Source organism: Marmota marmota, unplaced genomic scaffold (assembly GCF_001458135.2).
Source record: "Marmota marmota marmota unplaced genomic scaffold, marMar, whole genome shotgun sequence".
NCBI classification, from domain to species: Eukaryota; Metazoa; Chordata; class Mammalia; order Rodentia; family Sciuridae; genus Marmota; species Marmota marmota.
This window is the reverse complement of record NW_026000221.1, coordinates 29,089,040-29,109,537: the sequence shown is the minus strand read 5'-3', so window position 1 is coordinate 29,109,537 and position 20,498 is coordinate 29,089,040. Positions and strand designations below refer to the sequence as shown.

Here is a 20,498-nt window from a genome sequence, read left to right as displayed (position 1 = left end):
ACTTGGGGAAATTATCAGCAACTCTATATGTGACAGGGCTCAGCCAACAGAGGCGAGCATTGGTGTGTCCCTTAACCCTCCACCAAGGGACACTGAACTCTTAACTCATTCTTCCAGCAGCAGGAGAGCTCTGAGGCACCTTCCTCAATCCCTATCCACCTAGTGAACCAGTTACACTCCCTTGTAACTATGACATTCTGGGAAAAGGCAGAACTATGGAGACAGAAAAAGCAATCAGGGATTTGGGGTATTTTTAGGGCAGGGAAACTCTTTTTTATGATTTTAAAATGGTGGATACATGTCATTATACATTTGTTAAAACCCATAAAATGTGCAATACAAATAGTGAACCCAAATGCAAACTGTTGACTTTAGTTAATATTAGCAAGGTATCAATTGACTCATTCATTTTAAATGTTCCACAGTAATGCAAGACATTAAGACTAAGAGAAACTGGGGGAATGGAGTGGGGCCGGGGGATATGGAAATGCTCTTTGCTTTCCACTCCATTTCTCTATAAATCAAAAACCAAGTTAGGTAAGGTCAGCGTTCAGCCTTGGCATACCTAGCACCCAAATCTATACCTTGTCAAGGAGCTTGTCGTGCAAGACTGTAGATGCTTTTCTGGTGACCTTGGTGAAAGTCCCTGAGGAGCAGATCCCTGTACAGATTAGGCACAGGGTGCTGAGGCCGTACACCAGTTGGTAAAAGGGCAGCTGAGGATTGTCCAGTATGTCTCCTGGGTCTGCAGTGGTCCTGTTGCTCTCTTGGCTACAATTGGTCTTCAAGAAAGAACAGGGGTCCAGGGTGAAATTCAAGAAGAGAATGTCCTTCTCCAAGGGGCTACATAAAACTATATGGCAAGTAGGTAAAACCACCTGTTCAAACCTCCCTGCTCCATGCTTTAGCTGTTCTCCTTTTCCTTCCTCCTGCCCTGCCCTGGATTAGGTCCTCAATGTCCATCCCCTGGACCACAACAGCCACCCCTTCTACATTCTCCACTGCAGTGCAAAGACAAGATGGACACATGACTTCCCAGGCTCCTTGCCAGCATGGTTTCAAGTTAGACTCTACTAAGGAGATGCACTCACAGGAAATCTGAAAGGTGGAAAAGGAGAAGCCATCATACTGTGGTGGCAACTGGGCAGGTGCATGGGATGTGGACTTTTGCCACTGGCTTTCAGGTGTCTAAAACTCACCCACTTTAATTCTGCCTCATGGTGGCTCCCATCCCCCAGTGCCCCAGAGTGCAGGGGAGTACTTTAAATAAAGCACAGTAAGGAGGCAAAATTCAAACCAAAGGAGAAACCCACGAAGGAGACATGCACGGATTCCTGGGGACTGTTTGGGAATAGAAATCTCTTGGGTTTGTCCCCAAAAGACTGCATGGTGATGACCCATTCTACAAAGCCAGAAGGCCAGTGCAGGATCCCAGCTCCCAGACTATTCTTCCTGGAACACACTTGTCAACTCAGCTCTGGGCTTGCCCCATGGGTCCCTAGCTGTGCTCTAGCCCTCAAGGGGATCTAAGGGAGCAAGAAGCTACCTACTCACACAAACCCACGTCATGATACTCACCCCTGAGCCCTGTGCCAACCAATAGCTCAGCCACCAGAGGTTGAAGATTGTGAGGAAGACTGTCACCACCATAAGAAGGAAAACTGTGACAGACAGGCAACCTGGGGGGAAGACGGAGGGGGTGCACAGGTGGTGCCATGAGAAGATGCCAAGCAATTAGTATCAGAGCTGCTAATCCCTGAACCATTTGATCTCCTGGACCCCCATCCACCTTGGACACCCTGGAGGACTGGGAAGAACCGGGCTCTAAAGTTGGAAAGCCCTCGGTGCAACTCCTGGATTAAATTCTGACTTCCAAGTTGGGTGACCCTGGAGAAGGCATCAAATATCAGTGATAGTCTATTTCCTTGCTTTTTAAATGGTGACATTCAAACAGACTCAAACCAAACCAAAGATGAAATGAGATGATGTGTGTCAGGCACCCAGCCCAGTGCCTGGCACAGCAGCAGTATTCTAAAGAAGTTAGCTCCACCTTATGCAGATTCTTAGGGCTCACTTTTAGAAAGAACCTTAACAGTCACCTTTTATACATTAAAGTGTACTATGAACTATTATGTTCTGTGTGCCATTTCTAAGTTTTGGATTTCTATTCTAATTTACATGGGTGCTATGGTTTGAATGTATGCATTCCTCCCAAATTCCTATGTTGAAACCAAACCACCAAGGTGATGGTATTAGAAGGTGGGGCTTTGGGAGGTGTTAGGTCATGAGGGTCCCACCCTTGTGAGTGAGAATAGTGCCTTTACAAAAGAGATTTTGAGCCCTGACTCATCCATTTTCCAAATGCCTCCTCTGGAGGACAGAGGGCGCAGCATTCAAGCTACCATCTTGGAAGCAAACATCAGACCCTCACCAGACACTGAACTGGGCAGTTCCTTGATCTTGGACTTCCCACCTCTAGAACTGTGAGAAATAAATTTCCATTTTTTATAAATTACCCAGTCTCAGGCATGTTGTAACAATAGCACAGACTATGACAATGAGGAACCTGAATCTCAGAGAGAGGAAAAACATTTCCCAGAGTCAGAGAGCTGGTAAGTGGAAGATCTGGGATTCAAAAAGTCAAGGACGGGAGACCTGGGGTGCATTCCCTCCTTTGGTATCTGCCTCTTGCCCTAGCACTCCACCCATCTACCCAGTCTATGTCCCGTGCCCATGTGTCTTTCCCAAATTCTACATTTCTTCCAAGTCTGCCTATTCTTTGATGAGACCTGAGACTATTCCTGGCCACAAAGATCCCTCTCACTATCTGGAGGATGCAAGTTCTTTATCTCTAGAGAGATTTCAGGGTTGATTCATAGATGACTTTCAATCCCCTCCCTCAGAGCTTGGCCTGGCACATAGTAGGTACTTTGTAAATTCAGACCAATCAACTTCTCAATTTACTCATCCGTTTCACCAGGATTTGCTATTCCCCTGCTCTAGGCAAGCCACATGTTACACCTTGCAAGGATGCAATCCATGGTGGAAGGGGTAGGAATGGGTGACCTGTGCACAGCCCACCTCTTCCCACCCCCTACTCCTCACCCCCAGGTGGAGAAGAGATGCATTTTACCCAAAGCTAGGCTCTAAAGTCACCAAACAGCAAAAAGTTGCAAGGAGTCAAAAGAACTTAAAAAAAAAAAAAAAAACTCTTAAATTACTCCAAAAGGAGGGTACCATATACTAGGTTTTGTGTTCCCAGCAACGTACAATAAATGTGCATGATAACATATATCATTTAATAAAACAGTAAATTTGAAAATTCTAATTGCCACCTTCTTGCCTTAAGGAATCCATTTTAAATCACACCTAATATACAGCAAAATAAAAGTTCTGCCAGTGTCCCTACGTGCAGTGCTTGCTGGTCTTTTCTGTCCTGTTTTTTTTCTTTCAGCTCTGCTCACGATCCATTCAGTTGATTTCACAACCCGCTAGTGAGTCGGGACCCAAAGTTTAGAAAACACTGAAATAACAAGTATACTGAAATAATTAGCAGATGCGAAAACATCATTGCCAACATTGACTCATGCCAGAGTTACTACAACGGAGAATGGTCGGATTTGTGAAAGTCAGATTCCATGAATGGCATGACTCCTCTGTGCCTCTCCACCTCCTAGGACCTCACAGGTTCCAGTCTGACCTGGCTTCAGGGGAGGTGCTGATCAGGACAAGAGCCCCAGGCCTGGGGTGGATGCTGATAGACCATACCTCCAGCTGCTCTAATGTACTGGAGGTAGACACTCCAACTCAGGGAACCTTCTTCCATCTCCTCCTTCTTTGTGAGCTGCTCTTCTGGCACTGGGTCAGGATAAGAAAAAAAAAAGAAAATGAAATGCCTCCCAATCAGCTGCTCCCCTTCCGGGGCCAAGAGGGTGTCCTGCCAAAGCCTTCTGCTTCCTCACCTTCCAGGGAGGGTGAGTGTGGAGCTGGGATTTACCTAGGTCTGTCCCTGAGCAGCAGGTTTTCCATGGAAAACATAACTGATGGTAATCATCGATTTGAACTCCAGAGTCTGGATAGAAGGTCCCTCCCTGGCCATTCAAACAATTCTGGAGGGGCCAAGCATGATGGCGCACACCTGTAATCCCAGCAGCTCAGGAGGCTGAGACAGGAGGATCTCAAGTTCAAAGCCAGCAGCAACTGAGCAAGGTGCTAGGCGATTCAATGAGACCCTGTCTCTAAAAAAAGTACAAAAAAGGGCTGGGGATATGGCTTAGTGGTCAAGTGCCCCTGAGTTCAATCCCCAGTACAAAACAAAACAAAACCCGTGGAGGGTCCACCATTCCCATGTGCTTAATGGGTTGAGAGAGGCAGAAGGAGCAAATGAAGCAAGCAGTGACATGGGACCAGAAAGTCTGGGTTCCAGAATGGTCACCATGTCACTGTGAAACCTCAGACAGATCACTTAACCTGTTTTTCCATCTCAAAAATAGCAGGCCTGGATGGTTGCTAGGATGCTCTGCAGCAATACATATTTGAGACAAGTTTTCAAAAAACAGTCGCGACACCACTCCAGGCAGACCATTGGCCTGAGCATGGGCTACAGATCAGTGCCTAGAAACACCAGCAGGCGGGCTGGGGGTGTGGCTCAAGCGGTAGCGCGCTCGCTTGACATGCGCAAGGCGCTGGGTTCGATCCTCAGCACCACATACAAATAAAATAAAGATGTTGTGTCCACCGAAAACTAAAAAATAAATAAGTATTTTTAAAAATTCTCTCTCTCTCTCTCTCTCTCTCTCTCTCTCTCTCTGTCTCTCTCTCTCTAAGAAAGAAAGAAAGAAATACTAGTAGTTACCTCTGATAATAACAGCAACCACCTGCACAGCCATGAATATCTGTTGTGTCTGCCTGACATTCTCCCTTCTACTAAAACAGAACCCCAATATTTCCTGGGAAGAGACTCCCTTTCTAAAATTCAAATCCTGAGAAAAAACTAGAGTAGAGTAGGGTAGAAAATCTTTCAATGGGTTTTTACCAAAAAGACTCTGCACTTGTTACTGCTGCTTGGAGCACCCCAAAGATGCTGATTCCTAATTCTTCTCCTTTTCCCTTTATTCTATGGTCCACACCCTGTCCTGCCAAGACATTATCTTTCTGTTTATATTAGCCCAAATCTGTTTCTGACCCTGGCAGCGGAAGACTGTTGGTGACAGGAAACTAGGATGGGCCATGCACTGTGCCGGGAATTTCCCTAGGTCTGACCTCATCTAATCTCTACTATAACCCTGCAAAGTCCGTACTATTATCTCCACTTTTGCCACTGAGGATTCACAGAGCTTGTGCCGCTTGGCTGGGATCCCACAGCTTTGTAAGCAGCAGAACTGGGTTTCAATTCAAGAATGAATTTTCTTTTTCTTTTATCTGTTCTAATAAGTTAAGAACCATTTTTTCTTGAAGGAAAAATCTTTCCCTTGTGCTACCCTGCCTCAGAAAAGAGGCTGATTTCCAACACCTTTGCTCACAGCATTTATTCTCTTTTTTTATTATTTTTTTTATTTATATAAGACAGTGGAATGCATTACAATTCTTATTACACATATAGAGCACAGTTTTTCATATCTCTGGTTGTATACAAAGTATATTCACACAGATTTGTGTCTTCACACATGTACTTTGGATAATCATATCCATCACATTCCACCATCATTTCTAACCCCATGTCCCCTCCCTTCCCCTCCCACTCCTCTGCCCTATCTAGAGTTCATCTATTCCTCCCACACTCCCTCTCCCTCTCCCACTATGAATCAGCCTCCTTATATCAGAGAAAACATTGGACATTTGGTGTTTTGAGATTGGCTAACTTCACTTAGCATTATCTTCTCCAACGCCATCCATTTACCTGCAAATGCCATGATTTTATTCTCTTTTATTGCTGAGTAATATTCCATTCTGTATATATACCACAGTTTCTTTATCCATTCCTCTACTGAAGGGCATCTAGGGTGGTTCCACAGTTTAGCTATTGTGAATTGTGCTGCTATAAACATTGATGTGGCTGTGTCCCTGTCGTATGTTGTTTTTAAGTCCTTTGGGTATAGACTGAAGAAAGGGATAGCTGGGTTAAATGGTGGTTCCATTCCAATTTTCCAAGGAATCTCCATACTGCTTTCCATATTGGCTGCACCAATTTGCAGTCCCACCAGCAGTGTATGAGTGTGACTTTTTCCCCATATCCTCACCAACACTTATTGTTGTTTCTCTTCATAATAGCTGCCATTCTGACTGGAGTGAGATGAAATCTTAGAGTAGTTTTGATTTGCATTTCTCTAATTGCTAGATATGTTGATCATTTTTTCATATATTTGGTGATTGATTGTATATAATCTTAGGAATGATCCTCCAGATGTCTTGCAAAGCCCCTCCCATCCTGCCTCAGCTCTACACACGCAGCGGGCTCCACAGCAGTCACTTCCTGGATGGGATGCTTTAGGCCTCCTGATCACCACCACCCTTATCCTGGTCCTCAACGACTCCAAGCTGTAACCCGTGTGTGAGAACATTTAGGATCTAGCATAGTGAGGGAAGTGGCCCAGGAAGACATGAACCTGGCATTTCTTCCAGGACCTCAGAGGAACCCGGAATGGAGACATCCTGGAGATTTCCCCTCATCCTTACCAGCATTCTCCTTGAGGGGCTCTTCCTTGCTGGTAGCCAGAGCCTGACCTGCTTCCTGTGGGTTCTCTGTAGTCTCTGCTGCCTCCTGCAGTGTGTCCTGGGAAGAGAGTACAGGTGCCTGGTGAAGGAAGGGTGCTCTGCCCTTCCCTGGGAGCCAGAGCTGGGCGGGGCGGAAATCACCTGCAAGGTGTCCTCCCGCATCTTCTGCACCAGCTGGGCATACCGCCCCCCTTTCTGCATTAACTCTCTGTGAGTTCCATTTTCACAGATCTTCCCATCTTCCAGCAAAATGATCTGGTCGCAAAACTCTAAGTACTGGGCAATCAAAAGCAATAAGGTCTTCAGTAAGTATATGTGAGGGTGTTCAACTTCCTTATTCATTGGGGAAAATGTAAATTTAAATGATAATAAATATTAGTTTGTACCACCAGATTGGCAAAAACTCATAAGTCAGACAACCCCCATGTATTGGTGACAATCCAAGTGGTATGGTTTGGATGTGAGTTGTCCTCCAAAAGCTCATAGGTGAGACAATGCAAGATGGTTCAGAGGAGAAATGATTGGGAGTCTTAACCCAATCAGTGAATTAATCCTTTGAAAGGGATTAACTGAGTGGTAACTGAAGTGGTGGGGTGTGGCCGGAGGAGGTGGGAATTAGGGTGTGGCTCTAGTGTATACATTTGTATCTGGAAAGTAGATTCTCTCTCCCTGCTTCTTGGTCACCATGATGTGAGCAGCTTCCCTCCACTACACATCTTCCACCATGACGGTCACCTCACTTCCAGCCCTGAGGAATGGAGCTGCCCTTCTATGGACTAAGACCTCTGAAACCGTGAGCTCTCGAATAAACTTTTCCTCCTCTATAATTGTTCTGGTCTGGTCCTAGCAGTGAAAAAGCTAACTAAAACTTCAAAGTAAGGAGAATTCTCATAAAGTGCTGGGGAGATGGTAAGTTGGCACAGATACTTTGGAGGCTATTTAAAAATACCTAGTAATGTGCAAGGTGGTTTCCGTTAGGGGAAACTGGGGACCAATTCCAGGGCCTCCCACATGCTACGATACCCCCAGCCCTTAAGATTTTTGAAGAATTATGAACAACTGATTCCTAAAACTCTATCCTAAAATAAAAACTTCTCAAACCTATTTGCAAGGACAGTTTTGTGTGTGTGTGTGTGTGTATATATATATATTGGTAAAGGTGAAAATGGGAAACAAAAGTTCATGTAGGAGAAATGAATTCTAATATGTTCAAATACTGGAACACCATACCAGTGAGAATTCAATAAAGTTACCCATTATCAACATGGGAGATCTCAAAAACAAAAAATTAAGTGAAAAAAAAATATTGAAGGACACAGAAAGTAAAATATCAATAATATAACATTTAAAATATACAAAAAGGTGCCAGACACAGTGACTCACACCTGTAACCCCAGTGACTTGGGAGGCTGAGGCAGGGAGATCTCAAGTTCCAGCAACTTAGTGAGGCCCTAAGCAACTTAAGGAGGCCCTGTCTCAAAATAAAAAAGTTAAAAGGGCTGGGGATGTAGCTCAGTGGCAAAGCAATGTTGGCTTCAATCCCAGTACCAGATATATTAAAAATACACACACATATATATGGAATACGTATAGATTCCTATATGTATTGTAAAAGCATGAAGACCATAAGCAATGAAGTAAGACGTTTTAGCAAGAGGGAGGAGAGAGTGTGAAATGTAGGAGGGTAATCAATGTTTAATTGCTTACTCTGGGTGGTAGATACATAGGTTTTCATTAATTATTTTCTAAACCTTTTTTGGTCTTAAATATTTCATAGCAAAAAAATAAATAAATAGTAAGGCAGATGCTACCACCAGAATAATGAATGAAAATAAACCTCTTTTCTTTATAAATTATCCAACCTCAGTTTTTTTTTTTTTTTTTGTTATAGCACACAAAATGGATTAAGATACCAAATTTGGAGGAGTCTAATCTGAGATGAAGGGACAATTACTATGAGGTTGTTATTATGTACTCTGAAATGGTAGATCCTAAGGATCTTCATTATTCATCAATCATGGCCAGAGCCCTGGAGGGGTGGTCACCTGCAACTGGTGGGTGACCAGTATGACAGTCTTCCCCCTGAGTGTCTTCCGAATGCACTCTTTAAAGATGCACTTCCCCACACGGGCATCCACCGCAGACCAGGGGTCATCCAGTAGGTAGAGCTGATGGTTGGCATAGACAGCACGGGCCAGGCTGATCCTCTGCTTCTGTCCCCCTGAGAGGTTGAGACCCCTCTCCCCAATCTGCAGACAGGCAGCAAAAGGTACCATGTTTAGAGGGCAAAGACAATCAGTTGTGCTCAAATGGGTGGGTAGGGGTGGCAGATGGAATCCCCTCAGTACAGACCAAGACGTACCCACATTCCAGGGTACCTGATGATTTTCAGAATTGTGCCCATCTCCTAATTGGATACAATTTTTCTAAACCTGTCAACTTCTCAGGAGGCATATTAAACTACTAAAAATTTAGATAGAAAAATAAATCACTCATTCCCAAGAAACAGTACCTTCTCACAACTCCTTCAAGTTTTGAACTTCTATTGACTGCACCTGGCTCTTTGTGGGACCGTCAGCCTGGGTTAGGGGTGTCATCCGAGAACATTTGCACTGTTTGCAACCCTGACAGCTATAGTAGCTTGGGGCTTTGCTGTTGTAGTCATGGGAAGGGTCACCTCCCATGCACCTGCTGTGTTAGGAATTCAGGGTGGAAACTGAGTCGCTGGGCAGCATGTTTGAGTCCCCTTGTAGATTAACACTGCAGGCAGCTGCCAGTTAGCCCATCAGGCCCTGAGAGCTATGTCTGAGACTGCATTCTAGCCCCTGTCTATCATGAACTCCAGAGGTGGGTATAGAGAAGCAAAGTTGAAAGAGTGGGAGGGCAACCTCTTGTCACTGCTCTGCAACCAGGTCACCACCCTGTGACCCTGGACAAGCAATTTCACCTTACTGAGGCCAAGTTCCCCATTTATTCAACAAATCCTTATTAAATAGCTATTCCTGTGCTCTTAGAGTCACAGTTAACACCTATTCTCTGCCCAACACTATTCAAAGTAGTTTGTATGAATTAATTTATTTAAACTTCAAAGTAATCCAATAAGCACAGTCGTCTTATTTAAGCCATTTTACAGATAAGGCCTGTTCTTCCTATAGAAAGAACAACCTTAAAATGAGAATTAAGCTCTCTATGTACAAGGATTTATAGTACCATCTTTGAAAGAAGAATAACAAAACTACTGCTCTCAACCACTCTGGAAAGCAGTAGGGAGATTCCTCAGAAAACTTGGAATGGAACCACCATTTGACCCAACTATCCCACTCCTCGGTTTATACCCCAAAGACTTTAAATAGGCAGACTACAGTGACGCAGCCACATCAATGTTTATAACAGCTCAATTCACAATAGCTAAACTATGGAACCAACCTAGGTGCCCTTCAACAAATTCATGGATAAAAAAAAGTGGTATATATATATATATATATATATATATATACACACACATACATACACACACACACACAATGGAATATTACTAAGCCTTAAAAATGAAATTATGGCATTTTCCAATAAGTGGACAAAGCTGGAGAATATTATGCTAGGCAAAATAAGCCAATCCCAAAGAACCAAAGGCCAAATGATTTCTCTGATATGCGGATGTAGCTAGCATAGAATAGAGGTACTTAGGATTAGACAGAGGGGAGTGAAAGGAGGAGAGGGAGTATGAGGGTAGGTAGGATAGTAGCATGAATCAGACATTATTACTCTATGGGTATATAGGACCACATGACCTATATAACTCTACATCATGTACAACCAAAAGAATGAGAAGTCATACTCCATTTATATATGATGTGCCAAAATGAATTCTTCTGTGTTACTAATTAGAACGATTTTTTTTAAAAAGGACCCCTCCAAGGGCTCCTGTGAGGCTCACCCAAGACACTGCAAATTGCTAGAATAACACTTTGCATATAGCAAGAGCATAATAGAGCAGGCTCTTCCTAGATGACAGTAAAATCAGGATAACAAAGCCTCTGTTCTCATGAGGGGAGGAGTCTTACATGGATTTTAAAAAGTAGCTGTAAATAGTGAAATACCAGAAAAATGTTAGTCAGAAATTAGATTGCCTCTGAGGAGCCATGGCTGATGTTCCCACGGGCCGAGGAAGTGCTGATGGATTGGGGTGGAGACAGGAGGCTTGGGAAGCTGGTGGCTTCGCATCTTTGCAGGTTCTTTGTTCTTTTTCCAGAAAGAGGAGCTTGAGAGCAGCTCTCCACCTCTATGGGGCAGGGTGGGCTCTTTGGTTTCCAGTAAAATGAGCCCCATCTTCCCCCAGGGGGGAGGCTTTGTTCTTGACCTTGAAGCAGGGGCTGACCGTGGCAAAGCTTGGGTTATTTTGGAAAGGGAAAGTTGGGTCACTCCTCTACCTGCCCAAGGAGGAAGCCTGGAGGAGAGAGCACCAACCTTACCAGAGAGCTGGGGATGCTCGCCTCCTGCTCACCTCGGTCATGTCTCCAAAGGGCAGCGTTTCCAGGTCCTGGTTCAGAGAGCAGCAGTGGAGCACCTGGAGGTACCTGCCAAGGGCAGGTAGCTGAACATATAAGTGGCCAGACCACCTGAAGTTTTAAAGGGAAAGGTCTTGAATTCCAAGCTAAGAAATTTGGACTTGATCTTGGAGGACTTTTTCATTTCTTTCCTTTTTTTCAAAATTTCTTTTAAACTAATGCATACACTTGTCAAATATTTGAACAGAATATTTGACAAGTGTATGCATTAGCAGAAAAATACAATAAAAATCAAATCTCCTTTTAGTTGTGTTCCTCAGAAGCAGTATTTATTCAGAAATGATATATTCATCTGGATATACAGATTTATATTGTTTTAATGGCACCAATATAAGACTACACTATGAATTATTTAGCCATTCTCTAGTAATGGAATTTGGGATGGTTTCTAGTTCTTTTGCTCCTATGAACAAAGCAGTGTAAACCTTCTTTTGTATGGGTCTTTGTGTTCACGGGTAAAAATATCCACTCATTAAATACCTAGCAATAGATTTGCTGAGTCAAACACTTTGTGCATTTTAATTTTTTTGATCAGACATTTCAAAACTGCTCTATTGGTCTTAAAGCAGAGCAAGATGAGAGCTGTGTTGTAATACGATTGCCTGGAGGACAGAATGGAGGGTTGAACAAAGAGGGGGACTAGAGACAAAGGCCTTGGGGCAGGGGAAGTGGGAAGTATTCCAACAAGAGATCACAGACTGGCACTGGCAGAAGAGATGGAAAAGAGAGAAATGCAAAAGATATTTAGGAGATAGACTTATCCAGGGTGGGTGACCAAGTTTGGGTGATCCACTAAACTGACAGAGCAATTGGGAAAGAGAAACTAGGGAGCTGGGGGCTGAGCAAACAGGGTGAGCATGAGTTGGTATAGCACATGATGTGGAAGTGCCTGTTATGGTTGAGATATGAGGTGTCAGATGGAGGTGGCTAGTTCAGACACCTACAAGTACATGTCTCACTGGTGTTACCAGGGACAGAAGGCAAACCAAGCAAATAGTCAAAGGAGATCAATGTCAGTCAAAGGAGATCAGTGTCTCCTGGAGTTGGAAGCATAGCTATAGCATTCAGGGCAATTTTCCTGGACCCTCCATTGACGAGGTGTCACTCTAAAATCCCTAGTACCTGTCTCCAGCGTCAACCTCAGGGTTCTGAGGGAGGGAGAGACCTCAAAGGGGATACTGATGGGAGCTGGCCCTGAATCTGAACTCATTTCCTCTTCATTGCATAATCTCATTATCCCCATTGTTTTCCTTTTGACAGAAGGCCAAGGGTTTAATTAACACAAAAGAATGGTAATGCTTCTGGAGCAACAAGGTGTACTGACCATTTTGAGCCAAAACAGAGTAGTAATAGAATGGGTTCAGGTCCTGGCTCTATCCTATCCTATCCCCTGTGTGACTTGGAATGAACTATTGACTCTCTTGAGGCCTCAGCTGGCTCCTCTGGAACATGGACATGATCATGACATCTCTTTCAAACTGAGCAGGAAATACAGTGATGCTCACACGTGATGCACACAAGGGTTGGCAGTTGGCAAACCTCCATGATCAGCGGGAGGCCCCTCCTCAGACCAGCCACCCATCCCCTTCCAGAAGCTTACCTGGCCTTGTCATACTGGCCTCCCATGAGGATGTTCTCCCTGATGCTTCCCCCCAGGATCCAGGCCTGCTGGGGGACATAGGCCAGGCTTCCGCACACCCCCACTGTGCCTTCGAGCAAATGCATCTGCAGCAGAGTAAGTCCAGACTCAGGACCAAGGAGGGACAGGGAGTGGACCCTGCCTGGCTTGCAGCCCCAGGGGCCCTCTGGAATCTGGAGACCTTCTGATATAAAAAGGGCTTTTAACGTGGCCCTGCCGGGCCCACCAGGAAATCTGAGGGAAGGGCCACGGGAACACGTGGGAGCACTCGGAGCCACACTGGGCCATCCCACTTTGAATGCAAGGTCTGCATGGAAAATACCCCATGTTTTTTCCTCTTATATCTCAGGTCCCTTATTTCCCAGCAACCAGTGCCTCCGCAGTCTTCATGTGGAGATCGAATGACCCAGGTTATCTCTGACCATGCCGGTATATTATGGAATTATTATTGTTTGGCAGGATAATGTTATTGTAGTTAGATAGAAAAATGTCCTTATTTTTGGACATATTGATGAAACAATTAGTAGAGAAAGTGTCATAGCCTCCTTAACTTAAAATACTTCTATAAAATGCAAAGGCCATCAACTATCAAATGCAGGTGGTGGGTCTACGGTTCTTTCCTATAGTGTTCTTCCTGCCTTTTTGTATCATCAGTTTAAAAACAAAGAGGCCAACCAAATCTCCATCATGTTGGCTTAGGAAACAAATTGTTCAAGAAGACTCCAAAAGTTCAAGAAATAAAATCAAGAATCAATAGATAGGATTGTATCAAACCAAAAAGCTTCACAGCAAAGGAAACAACCAAGAATGTAACGAGAAAGCCTACGGAATGGAGAAAATCTTTGCCACCTGCACCTCAGATAGAGCATTCACATCACACACACACACACACACACACACACACGCACACACACGCACACACACACACACTGCAATCAATAAATGGGCAAAGGAACAGAATAGATACTTCATAGAAGGAGAAATATGAAGTCAACAAATATATGAAATAATGTCCAACATCACTAGCAATTAGAGAAATGCAAATTAAAACTACACTGAGATTTCACCTTACTCTAGTCAGATGGCAATTATCAAAAAAACAAATAACAATAGCTGGGCACAGTGGATATTGTTACTTGTATTCCTATAATCCCAGCAGCTCAGGAGGCTGAGGCAGAAGGATCTCTAGTTCAAAGCCAGCCTCAGCAACTGAGCAATGCGCTAAGCAACTCAGTGAGACCCTGTCTCCAAATATATATATAGGGCTGGGGATGTGGGGATGTGTCAGTATTTGAGTGACCCTGATTTCAACCCCTGGTACCAAAAAAAAAAAAAGAATACAAGTAACAATAAAGGTTGGTGAGGATGGGGTGGGGAAGTCCACTCACACATTGCTGGTGGGACTGCAGATTGGTGCAATCACTCTGGAAAGCAGTATGGAGATTTCTCAGAAAACTTGGAATGGAACCACCATTTGTCCCAGTTATCCCACTCCTCAGCATATACCCAAAGGTATAAAATCAGCACACTATAGTGATGCAGCTATACAATCTTCATAAGAAGAATGAAATTATGGCATTTGCTGGTAAATGGATTAAACTGGAGGCTGTGATGTTAAATGAAATAAGCTAGTCCCCCAAAACCAAAATCCAAATGTTCTGTCTGTTATGAGGATGCTCATTCACAATGGAGGACAGGGAGGGAGAAATGGAGAATCACTGGATTGGGACGTGGGTCAGGGAATGGGGGCAAGGGATGGGGGATGGGAATGGGAAAGACAATAGAATGAATCAGACATAACTTTCCTAAGTTCATATATGAATACATGACCAGTGTAACTCCACATCATATACAACCACAAGAATGGGAAATTATACTCCATGTATGTGTATCAAAATACATTCCACTGTCATGTATAACTAAAAAGAACAAATAAAAAAAGAATATTAAAAAAAAAAGGCCAAATGGAGTGGTGCTTGCCTGTAATCCCAGCTTCTAGGGAGGCTGAGGCAGGAGGATCGCAAGTTCAAGGCCAGCCTGGGTAACTTAGTGAGACCCCCATCTCCCTGTCTCAAAATAAAATAAAAAGGGCTGGGGATGCAGCTCAGTGGTGGTGCACTTGCCTACCATAGCGGAGGCCTGGGATCCAACCCCTGTACTGGAAAAAGAAAAAAGAAAGAAGGAGCATCATACCCCATGCCTGCCATCCAGGAGGCCCTCGGTCCTTACTCCTTTCTCATTTTGATCCTGTGGTATTTTTTTTTTAATTTGGAGTTAGGCTTTAGTTAATAAGAGGAAAACTTCTAAATGTCATCTCTGCTTTCCTTTATTAGAAGGAAAGTGATGATTGACTCCTTTGCAGAGGAAACTAGCAAACTTGAGGCCATGGAGAAAGGTGTCCTTGAAAGCTCAAGCCTCAGTACACCTGGCTCACCCCCTCCCTGCAGCCTACATCTGCTCATCATCTGTAAACAGGCCACAGCAAGTCACCCACCTCCTGAGGTTGTTAGCAGGATTTTAGGAAAATACTGAAAAGTTTTTAGGATACAGCCAGGTATGTATATTCTTAAAATTATTTTTTCTTTTTCTTTTTCTTTCTTTCTTTCTTTCCTTTTTTGTTTTTTTGTTTTTTGTTTTTTGTTTTGAGACAGGGTCTTGCTAAGTTGCTGAGCTGGCCTTGAACTTGCAATCCTCCTGCCTCAGCCTCCCAGTCACTGGTATCTCAGGCATGCACTACTATGCCTGGTTTAATTTTTTTTTTTTTTTTTAGTGTAGTCTTTGTTCTCCCCAGTTGCAGGGGAGCTGGGGAAAGGCCATCACAAATGGAGCATAGCGAACTTCAGGAGCACATAGACCAGGAGCTGTCAGAGTGAAGTATAGGAGAGAATTGCTATTTGATGACAGCACCACAGTCCAAGGAGGTGAGTTTGTGGACATTTGGAGGAAGGAGCTGAGGGAAGAGCTGAATAAAGGAAGAAAAACTGTTAATTCTCTGGACGTTGTGGGAAGGGGATGATAGGTAAAGAAAGTAGTGGGAAGAGAGAGATGCTCCAGGATTGGGTGAAGCTGGGTCCGTGTGGGAAGAAGAAGTGAGAGGCATCTCATGGAGGTGACCACAAACGCCTGCCAGGTGTTGTGGGCATTTTAAGTTGTTTGCTACCAGGTGTGCAATGTGACCCTAAGTGACTTGGGGGCAGGGATTTGAGTGTTATTTTGGAAAGTGAAGATAGGGTATATTGAGCCATAAGTCTTTTTTTTTTTAAGAGAGAGGAGAGAGAGAGAGAGAGAATTTTTTAATATTTTTTTTTTTTAGTTTTCGATGGACACAACATCTTTATTTTATTTTTATGTGGTGCTGAGGATCAAACCCAGCGCCCCGCGCATGCCAGGCGAGCGTGTTACCGCTTGAGCCACATCCCCAGCCGGAGCCATAAGTCTTAATGGCTTCAAAGAGACCTCAAAAATGTCCACAGGCAAAGGACTTGGGGGCTTACATCTCAAAGACAGAGGTGCTCAGCAGACATTAGATTCCACTGATGGAATAAGACTGTCCCATCACAAATCCGGAGGGAGGCAGGAAGGGAAAGGTGAAGTACTAGGGAATGAATTGGAGTAAATTGTGTTTTGTGCATATGTGAGTCTGTCACAATGAACTCCACTGTGATGCGTGATTATAATGCACTAATAAAAACATTTTTTAAAAAAAGATTGCCCCATAAGTTATGGGTCAACTCTGCACCTATAATCCCAGCTACTCTGGAGGCTGAGGCAGGAGGATGGCTTGAGCCCAGGAGCTCATGATTAGCCAGGGCAACATAGTGAGGTCCTGTCTCAAAAGTAAACAAAAAGAATGCTGTGTCCTATCCTTGTTGCTCCTAATGCTGCCCAACAAGGGTCAAATCCCACTACTCAGTGGTATGAGTTTGGCTTCAGGAAATGATTATCACCCTAAACCATGGAGCACCCCGTAGCATCACAGAGAGCAGGTGAGAGAGGTCTCCAGGCAGCTGAGTGGCGGTCACCCCCACCAGCGCTGCCTGAGGGTGGGAGGTGCTGCTTAGGAGATAGAGGCTTTATAACTCACTCCCACGGCACATGCACAACTGGGCAATTCACCAAAAAATCCTACTTGCTCAGGAAGAAAGTGGCAATAAGCCTTACTGGGGACACTCGGGTGTGGGAGCTATAGGACTACCTGTGGGAGGAAATGCAAGTGGCCACAAGTCACTTACCTCGCCCAGGATAGCTGACAGCAGGCTGCTCTTGCCACTCCCTGTGTTGCCGCAGACCCCTAACATCATCCCCTGCAAAGCCAAGAGATACAGGCAGGTTGGGGTGGCCTGACCTTCCCACTGGCCCAGGGAGGGTGGATGGAACACAGAACGATAAACAGGAAACAAAATAACCACACGCACTCCCAAACCTCTAGACAAGCAAAGCTCAAGAGCTTCGAGTTCAGTCTGTGCAGACAGGATGGGCAGAGGGAGGGATTCCACACGAGTGGCAGAGAGGAACTAAAAGAGCCTGAATTCCAGATTGGCATCTACCCTGTTCTGCTTGGCATCTACTCTACTCTGATCCTGAGAAAGTCACTTGGCCTCCAGTTTCTTCATCTGTAAAGTGGGACTAAAGAAGCCAATCTCAGAGAACTCACAAACGTACTCATTCTTCATTCATCTATTCACCAAATATTCATTTGAGTTTCTTCTTTTATCAAGTAATAGATAAAGGAATTTTCTGTGATCTTAATTCTAGTACATGGGGGGAGAGACAGAACAATCAATCTATTGATTGCAAAAATCTGAGGTAATAATTGATATAAGTAGGATGAAATCAGTTCTTATGACAGAGCATTTGTTGGAGGCTAAGACGGTTTTAGTCGGATGGAGAAGCCTTCTTGAGAGTGGATGTTGTTGCAGCTTAGCCCTGAGTGATGAGAGCCACGCACAAAAAGATTTGGAGCAAGAGTGTTCCAGGATATGGGCACAGGAGATGCAAAGGTCCTGAGGCTGGAGCAAGGCTGGATGCCAAAGAGCTGAGAAAAGGTTGGTGGAGCTGAAAGGGAGGAAGTGAATGGGGGAAGGGTTCAAAGGCAGCTCTTGGAGGAAACCTGGGCTCTACACAAGGGCAGTGAGAAGTTGCTAAATTTAAGCAGGAAAGTGGCTTGAATTGGCTTATAGTTTAGAAAGATCCTTTTATCTGCTGCATGGTAAGAGATCACAAGAAGGCAAACATGAAAGCAGAGAGGCTCATAAGGAAGTTCTGGAAATGCCCTGGTGGTGGCTGGAGCCAGGGCAGTAGAGCAGGCTGTGGTGAGAGGTGGCTGGGTTCTGGAGAGATGTCCAAGCAGAAGTGACAGGGCTTGCTGATCAACTGGGTTGGTGGGAGGGAAATGAAGGAATTGAGTTTGACTCCCACGTCCTCAGCTGCTAGAAAAATGGTAGTGTCATCTCCTGAGATGGGGAAGATTTGGCTCAGAAAAGGTGAAAGTCAAAGCTAAGCACCAAAAAAACAAATAACGCAATCAACAAATGAGCCAAGGACCTGATCAGACACTTCTCAGAAGAGGATATACAATCAATCAACAAATATATGAAAAAAATGTTCATCATCTTTAGCAATTATAGAAATGCAAATCAAAACTACTCTAAGGTATCATCTCACTCCAGTCAGAATGGCAGCTATTATGAAGACAAAGAACAATAAGTGTGGGCGAGAAGGTGGGGAAAAAGGCACCCTCATACATTGCTGGTGGGGCTGCAAATTGGTACAGCCAATATGGAAAGCAGTATGGAGATTCCTTGGATATCTGGGAATGGAGCCACCATTTGACCCAGCTGTCCCTCTCCTCGGACTATACCCAAAGGACTTAAAAACAGCATACTGCAGGGACACAGCCACATCAATGTTCATAACAGCACAAGTAACAATAGCTAAACTGTGGAACCAACCTAGATGCTCTTCAATAGATGAATGGATAAAAAAAAATGTGACATATATACACAATGGAATTTTACTCAGCAATAAAAGAGAATAAAATCATGGCATCTGCAGGTAAATGGATGGAGTTGGAAAAGATAATGCTAAGTGAAGTTAGCCAGTCCCAAAAAACAAATGCTGAATGTTTTCTCTGATATAAGGAGGCTGACTCATAGTGGGTAGGGAGGGGGAGCATAGGAGGAATAGATGAACTCTAGATAGGGCGGGCGGGGGGAAGGGAGGGGGCAGGGGATTAGCAAGAATGGTGGAATGTGATGGACATCATTATCCAAAGTACATATATGAAGACACAAATTGGGTGTCAACCTACTTTATATACAGATATGAAAAATTGTGCTCTATATGTGTAATAAGAATTGTAATGCATTCCACTGTGTATTCAAAAAAATAAAATCAATTAAATAAAAAATAAATAAAAATATATTCAAACTGATAAAAAAAAAGACCCTGTTTTGTTTGAAATGTTAGCTTGACATTTCAAAGACAGATTAAATATGCAGTTGAGGCTGAAGCCAAAGGGAAACTGCCAGGCTCAAGATAAGAGCACAGAGATGCAATTTAAAGCCATGGAACTAAAGACAATCTCCAAGGGAGAAAGTATAAGTAGATAGATAGCAGATATTAATAACTATTACTATTAGTAATATCAATTTTAGATATTATATTCATCACCAGATAGAGATCAATTACTACATCTATTTTAAATTTATTATTAGATATTAATATAATATTAATAGACAATAGAGAAGAGGAGCAGAGGTGAGAAGGAGAGAGAAAAGGAAGCTCACTCTTGAAAACAGTAGGCAGAGAAGGAGCCAGACAAGGTGAGTTCACAGAATAAGCAGATTAAACCATGTAGGACAGTACTTGGCTTATACTAAGAACTTTATAAATGTTAGTTTATTCTCCTTCCCCTTTTTTCTTTTCTGTGTCCTTTGTTCCCCCCAAGGACAAGCACACAGTACTTCCATATTATTCTGGGTCTTGCTTATTCTCCCCTCAAATGCAGAAGATTGATTAATTCACACTGAAGTATGAAAGATGTCCTGGACTGGCCTTTCATAAAAGAAATTGTATTTTGAGTTGTGGGGGGTGCTATGGATGGCCTGTGCTGGGGACTGAGCCCCAGCTCACACACCACTGAGTTATACCTCAAGCAAAATTTGAATTTTAAAGGGAGATCTTGGAGAAGGCAGGTTTTAGTCAAGGAACTAGTTGAGTGCTGGCCCAGCTCCCAGCCTGGGGCCCTGCCAGCCTGGCAGCAGGCCTGTCTGAGTGACCCAGTCAAGGCTACCTTTGGCACCACTAGGTTTATCTTGTGCAACTCTGGGCCAAAGCTCCCTTCTTTATCCTCTGGCCTGAGGGCATGTAAACTTGGCTGAGCCCTGGGCACCCCCTCAGCAACATGTCTGCTCCTCTCCAGCTCCAAAGCCCCATTGACAATCCCAGGGCAAGTCTGTCGCCAAGACAAAGTGGCCTCCTCCAAAACCAGGGCTTTGCTGGGGTCTTCCAATGCCTGGACATATGAAACCGGGCTCTCTTGGAGAAAAAACTTCTGTAAAGACAAAGAGGGAGGG

The 20,498-nt window shown here is 44.0% G+C and overlaps 1 protein-coding gene across 1 annotated transcript in view; it reads right to left on the bottom strand.

Moving 5' to 3' along the window:
- The window catches only part of Abcc11 (ATP binding cassette subfamily C member 11), a 66,913-nt gene that overhangs the window by 22,626 nt on the left and 23,789 nt on the right, over window positions 1–20,498 (bottom strand). The window contains 10 exon segments of the mRNA XM_048792235.1: window positions 585–782; window positions 1,579–1,679; window positions 3,769–3,858; window positions 6,676–6,772; window positions 6,856–6,990; window positions 8,760–8,963; window positions 11,219–11,291; window positions 12,883–13,007; window positions 17,154–17,225; window positions 20,216–20,476. Coding sequence (XP_048648192.1) covers window positions 585–782; window positions 1,579–1,679; window positions 3,769–3,858; window positions 6,676–6,772; window positions 6,856–6,990; window positions 8,760–8,963; window positions 11,219–11,291; window positions 12,883–13,007; window positions 17,154–17,225; window positions 20,216–20,476 — 1,356 coding nt within the window.